A 6,973-nucleotide genomic window follows, 5' to 3' on the forward strand; every position below is an offset into this window, starting at 1 on the left:
TTTCCAATTCCAAATTTGTATCAATGTACAAGTATACCATGTTAGCATAACTATTACTAAAATAGCTCCTCTATAAAAGTTCATATGCCATTAACTATGACTTGAGGGCCAAATGAGAACCGGATTCAATAGCATAATTTAGAGAAACTACTTCTAATTCATATCGGGGATTGCAGTTACAAATTGTAGTCTTTCTAGATTTTGTTGCTTGTTAACTATTGTTTCAATTCTCCTTCAATTCTTACTTGGTAATTTATTATTCCACTTTTCTTTGTGTGCCATGGGCACTGGTTTAAGAATTCAAAATTTTATGTTATATTGAGAAGTGATATATTAGTTTCCCATGAAACTTAATCTTTTTTACCAAAACTAGTGTCATGAGCACATAATAGAAAAATAACATTTATTGTTTATCATTTTCGTATGCCCGTTTTTAGTAGTTGGAGCGAACCAAATGGCTGGTTACTTCTTTGTATTATTGGTGTAGGTATTTTTGTCTGATATATAAGCCAGAGCCATACAATCATATTATTGCATGGTACTTCACAGTAGCATTAGTCATATTTTGTGGATGTAATTCTAAGGTTAGTAAATATAAATTAGGGCTTTAAAGTTTGACATATTAAGTTAAATAATTTTTTTAAAATACAGAGGTCTGACATATTTAGGAATGCCTAACTCACATACCTAAATTTAGTGTTGAGGATAATTAAAATATGTTTAGGGATGAAACATGGCAGGTAGTACTTACCTTTATCCATACTATTTGCATGCACTCATGCAGATAGCATATATGAAAGCGAATACTCAACAAACATTTATGTTGAAGTATATGTTTATATATTTTGTAATAAACATGTGGATACTCATCTTAGTTTAAGATGTAAGTTTACAAAAAACACTATTCTTTAAGACGTCACCCTAAATGGATGAATTATGTGGAAGTTCAAACAACAATGCGGTATATTAGTTGGCCACATTGAAACACAATTATCTCATTTTGGTAGAGAATTGAAATTGATTCTTGCTTACTAATTTGTGGTTCTCTTTAGAATTGGTTATCTATAATTAATCAACCAGATTTTTACATATAGTTTAAGTTAAAGAAAGAACAAAGAAAAAAGAGTAATTGGTAATATATACTCTACCTACATAAAAGAGTTACAACAAACAATAAATAATTTTATGCTAAGGTGTTTCTCCTTTTGTGAAGTCAAAGTTGATTGAAACCAGCAAGAAGTAACACTACAAATGGTTGTGCAAAGAGCTAAAAAAATCCTACACTAATGTACTATTATTTGACAAGGATAGTGTATCACATATTACATATCCGTATCCGTACAAAAGAGAACCACATATTAAGTGACTATAGCAAATATAATTCATCAATAAGGAGGACGGTGCACATGGGGGAGACAAAGTAAGTTACTTACAGTCCTCTTGTGGGTTAGTTTTTGGTAGAGGTGAGTATGGCAGGGTTGGACCGGGTAAAGCTTGTCCCTTATCCGATTCTAAATATTGGTAGAGTCATTTTTTGAAATCGGATCCGGTTCTAAACCCAAAACTAATTAAACCCTAAATTTCAACTAGGACAACCTTTGAACCTTAACCTAGATCTGATTGAATATAATACATACCTCTTTTAGATAAAGTCTTCTCAATATTTTACTTATTATTATTATTATGAATATGTAATTTGACATATGAAATGATTTATACATATATTATTAATCATGTATATATGATGAAAAATTAGAAAATAAATTATACTTTTGACAAAAGAGATGTCAATATTCTATACACAATTGAATAGAAGCACAAACAAACATGATAATGAGTAACCATGGGTCAGGCCAGGTCATGTTTATCGTCTACCCAACCCTAAATTGTGTTTGGGTCCAATTTTTAAATACAAACTCAATCCTAGAACACGACCTTATTTAGGTTCGATCATGATTAGACCAAACTGGATGAGAGAATAAGATCGGACTCTGCACATCCCTAGTTTTTGGAGAAGAGAAGGAAGATAAAGAAACCACCTCATGAACAAATATTTAATAATTATTCACATTTATCTCTTTAATAATTGTTCTAATATGAGTGATATATGTAAATAATATTTACTACATGAACTTTTTAATTCATAGTTATATTTATTATTGAAATTCACAAACTTTATTTGCATTTATATATATATATATAATCAATTAATACTTTGTGTATATTTAAATTTATAAATTTGAATTTGTTAATCCAAAGGTTAGTAAAGTTTAATGGAGTGAAACTTGAGTTTGAAAAAAATAGCGAGGTCAGCTCAACAAGAGTCTAGTTGTGTCAAATTTGTTACCGCTTCAGTCATTTTTCACCCCATAGTAAATACTAACCAGGTTTTTCCTTCGTATTTAAACCAAGACCATTTCAAAATTTCAAAGTTGGAGTTTTCAACACCAGCACCTTAACCGCCAATTCCCTTTCCCTCCCGCAATGTCACACTCCGCAGAAGAACATTTCTCGCACCTTCGCTCCCTAATCCATGCCAGAAGGTCCACTTCGTCCAGTTCCTCTCTCTCTCTCTCTCTCTCTCTCTCTCTCTCTCTCTCTCTTGCTAACTTCTCAAACTCCAATCTCGCAGTTTCAATGATACCACGCTTGGATTTCTCGAATCGCTTTTGGTCTCCAAAGATGTGGAATCAGCTACTGAAGTTCGTTCCACCTTGACGCAACTACTCAGATCCGAATCTCTCTCTGTCATCCGTTCCATTGCTGCAAAAACCGTCCACCAGAAGCTTCTCATTCTGGACTTCTTTGTTCGAGCTTTCGCTATCCTCGGAGATGTACAGGTACTTCTTCCGAATCTCAATTTCTCAATTCAGTTTCGTGTACATTTTATTTGCTTAAATTCCTCATAAGAATCTCAAAATCTTAAAGAAGTTCGTAGCAACAGTGCCCTGATTCAATTGATTTCGGTTTTTTGAAGAGTTGTTTGGCCTTGAGATATGAAGCTTTACAATTGAGGGAACTCAAGTCCGCTACCGCTAGTTGTGAATGGCTACAAGTGTCTTCTGTGGAATGGTTAAATTTTGTGGCGGACGCTGTGCATAGCGGTTTTCATTCTGTTGCTGAAAAGGTAAGGGTTCTGTGTATTATATATTTGCAACTTACATTATAATCTACAATTTGAAAGAGGCCAGAAATACACCTAACCAATGTTATTTGTTTATTTATTTATTTGGAATAGGCTTCTGAGTTTCTTTCCATTTTATGTATTTAATGGATCTAAATACATAGCATAGAGTTAGTTAATCAACATAAAATGAATGCTTGTTTGGTATAGATGAAAGTATGTAGTTTTTGTTTATTTTAAAAAAAATAAGTTTAAAATTGAGTACAACTACATTTGATAATTCACAATTAACAGAGATTATAAATTCAGTATTTATTTATGGATAAAATAAGCAAAAAGTAACAAATATTATATGAAACATATTTTTCTTATTCATAAACTTATCTTTCCCTATTGTACCAATATGCAAATTATAGTTAGGTACATTATTTACAGTAAGTGCATAAGCATAACTAAGGTTGCTTCTTTAATAGCTTGTGATTTAGCTGTAGTTTTTATCACGGTCTGTTTTTATACTATTTCATTAAGTGATTTAAGGCTTTTTGTCTGAAATCTATTAGTTCAGTTAGTCTCTGTATGGTTAATTACTCACCTTTTTGGTGATTAGGCATGTGAAAATGCGTTATCGTGCATTGGGAGTGGGAATAATGATGTTCTGAAGCCAGCAACAGACACGTCTTCTCAAATTTTGAATGCTATTAGCGAGATTACAAGGCTCAAGAACTGTGCAATGGCATCAGTGGCTTCAGGATCTGGTATATCCTCTTCCATTTTCAGTTTTTGCAATTAGAATATCAGCAGCAAGTTGCTTGGTTTTATTCCTGTGCCCATCATCATATGTTTTCAACATTTCCTCTTCTGAACATTTCTCATGATTTGTTCTAAAATCTAAACCTTTTGGCACCTCTTTGGTATATATGGTTAGAGAAGAATGCTCTAGTCCTAAAAGGCATCATTTTACCCGAGACTTACTTTGTTATAGGTTGTTGTTTATAGATATTCTCTTGTTCATTACTCGCGGCTGTCTTTAGACTATTGCCACATTTGGGATACTCAAATGCTGGAGAGAAATAATAAAATGTGTTGAAACCATTTTTGAGATAATGAAATAAACGATGTGAGACTTACTTTCTAACATATCCTCTCTATAAAAGTTTGTCAGATTAGGCGAAGAGTTACCTTTGACTCATTATTAAAGGACATCTTTTAGCCAATGGCAACCGGAAAGAAGTTGGGTTTTGGCTCTGATACCATGTTAATGCTTCATCTTAAAACCAATTGACAATAAAATGAAAAAAGTAACTCAACACATATTTAAACTATTTCCGAAACAATAAGGTTGGCGATGTGATATTTACTTCCCAGTGAGCCTTGTTGTATTATTTATTCCCTCTATATCTTACTGTTTCTAACGCTGTCTAGTTCTAATCTAAAAAGTTGGCTTAAGGAGGGTGAATCTGGATAGAATGATAACATTTAGGTTGCTACGTTGTGGTAGGAAGATTTTACCGAGGAAGGAAATTAAAATGAACACTTTAACAAAAAAAAGGAAATTGAACGATGCTGTAGATTTTTTCTGTCATTTTAGGATGGATACACCACATTAAGTACAAGGAATTAAACCCTAAAAGGGATGCAAACCATACACTTCAATCCATCTTGGATTGGTAACTTTTAATTAAATAAAAATAAAATAGAGTTGGATCCTTGCAGTCATTCTCAAACATAATCAATTATCCACACTCGCCTTTCCTCATTCTTCTAGCAATGTTATTGGCCAGTCTTCTATTTCTTCAATTATATTTTCCTTCGCTGAGTTGGGGTGCTCATCACCTTGTGACTTCACATGTTCATATCCTATCAATAGATTTTCAACCTACGAGTTAAGGCTGCATGCATATATCCTACTTAGACCTTACTAGAGGAGAGTTTTGGGCAGTGGGTCGCCCTTGTAAGTTGGATCATGACTGTATTCGTATCAGCTCCCTTTGGCTTTTCATTTTTTGTTCCTTTCATGATATATATTAGAGAGCGTGAGCTTTTTGGATAACAATATTAATAAGGTTGTTTGGCTTAGGATTTGGATGTCTTGTGTTCAAATCTTGATAACAAAATCTTTACTTGTAAAAGTAATGTTGCATGCATTTATTCTTACCGGATCTCATTAGGTGGAAGATTCACTTGAGCTTGAGCTTATGTTAACAGTTATATATATCACTTTGTTGGCTGCTGATAATTGGAAACTTAGGGAGCTCCATTAGTTTATTAGGTTGGAAATTTATAATTTATAATTAAGGTGGTTATCATAAATTTTATATAATTATATCAACTATTTATGTTGGGATTATAAAACAAGTAGTCTAATTTTTGACAATCAATAGGACTTCTAAAACTATTAACAGATATGAGCTTAGTGAGTGGATACCTAAACAGTTAGCCAATAGGGGATAATGAGAAGCTTATAAATTAACGCATAAGGAATGATTATGGTCACTAAGATACCAAATCACTCATAGTTTTCATCCCTTTCCATAAGAGAGAAAACTAAGGTACCAAAAGGAATTAAAGATTTGGTTGAGGAAACCTATCACACCAAAATAGGTACACATCTGTTGTCCTACTCCTTTGTGCCACTCCGCCAAAAAAATATTTAATAATTATAATTTTAACTTAAATAATTTTTTTCAACCACGATGATGGTACATGGAGTGGTACAAAAAGTGAGACAACATACGTCCTCCCTATCAAAACTCTCTCCAAAGGCATACAAAATGAATAGATATGAGAAACATGGATTCACGCATGACTTTATATCATTGTTTTATATTATATGTGAGAATAATGAGATTCAAGATTCTAAAATTGATATTTCACAACTAAATTAACATATTCCTCCCATTTTATGTATGTATGAAGAGCCATAGTGGCTAGTCATGTGGACATTGATTTTTAAAGTAGATCATCACATTTTTACCTCTATTACTTATGCTTTGTGAGTAGACATTTATTCATTGAAAGTACTGTTCTATCATCAGTTCAGGTCCAAGCAGTAGAATACCTAAAAAGGAAAACAACAGGGCAGCAAAAATCGGATCCTCTCTACAAAGAAGAAAGATGTTTAGCCAGCACTTCCTTTAGAAATGGAATTAAGAAACAAAATATACGAAAGTTATATGAACGCCAAAGCCTCCTGCAGATCAATGAGGAAAATTAGATGGAAGCCATCCAAATTTGAGGTCAAATCAATTTCTGTTTGTGAATTAATATCAAGTGGCAAGAAGTTAACAAAAACAGCACTATATGATTTTACCCGTTGTGGACAATTATTGCAAATCAGAGTTTCTTGTATCAAGACCAACATCTTTTTCTGTGATCTGTTGAAGCCACTTCAAGGTCTGTAATTGAATGCATTATTACACTCATTTCCGTTGGCTTTACAGAAATACAGACACAAGGTGATACCTACGTATTCTGATCCATATTGCACCGTATACATAAGGGTCCAGCCCCACTGACATCATCGTGAACACCCACTCTTTTTTTCCATATAGCAATCTCAAATATATAATTCAAGTTTTTCTAGTACAGAAAAAGAAATGCAAAATATAAATTTCAAAGAGTAAATTAAAAATAAGAAACAATATAATATTCTAAATATCGTGGTAATGCTATCTCACCAAAATAAAACTTACTATTGTTAATGGTTTATATTTAGGTTAGGATACACTTCATCCAAATAATTAAACTAAAAACAAAAAACAAAAAAAAAAAACATGCTGAAAATGAAATTGAAGAATTGTGGGGGTAAGACGAATCTCACACACTAAGCCTCACCCACGAGCTACTGGT

General features: G+C 32.8%; 1 protein-coding gene across 2 annotated transcripts; it reads left to right on the top strand.

Annotated features, from left to right (window-relative positions):
• On the top strand, window positions 2,368-6,411 carry LOC109344970. 2 transcript variants are annotated; one of them, XM_019583712.1, is made up of 5 exons: window positions 2,368-2,543; window positions 2,633-2,840; window positions 2,978-3,127; window positions 3,732-3,879; window positions 6,165-6,391. In XM_019583712.1, exons 1-5 carry the CDS (start codon window positions 2,485-2,487, stop codon window positions 6,260-6,262), a joined length of 663 nt encoding a protein of 220 aa, XP_019439257.1. In that variant the 5' UTR covers window positions 2,368-2,484; the 3' UTR covers window positions 6,263-6,391. The 2 variants fall into 2 exon arrangements, with proteins under 2 accessions (XP_019439257.1, XP_019439256.1); XM_019583711.1 differs by having other exon boundaries at window positions 2,370-2,543; window positions 6,160-6,411.

This window comes from Lupinus angustifolius, chromosome LG04 (genome assembly GCF_001865875.1).
Source record: "Lupinus angustifolius cultivar Tanjil chromosome LG04, LupAngTanjil_v1.0, whole genome shotgun sequence".
NCBI lineage: Eukaryota > Viridiplantae > Streptophyta > Magnoliopsida > Fabales > Fabaceae > Lupinus > Lupinus angustifolius.

What these genes read in the sequence shown, in the direction of transcription:
- LOC109344970 (XM_019583711.1), top strand. Translation starts at nt 2,485, where the DNA reads ATGTCACACTCCGCAGAAGAACATTTCTCGCACCTTCGCTCCCTAATC. An exon ending in TCCCTAATCCATGCCAGAAG is followed by an intron (nt 2,544 to 2,632) that starts GTCCACTTCGTC and finishes CCAATCTCGCAG; the next exon opens with TTTCAATGATACCACGCTTG. An exon ending in TTCATTCTGTTGCTGAAAAG is followed by an intron (nt 3,128 to 3,731) that starts GTAAGGGTTCTG and finishes TTTGGTGATTAG; the next exon opens with GCATGTGAAAATGCGTTATC.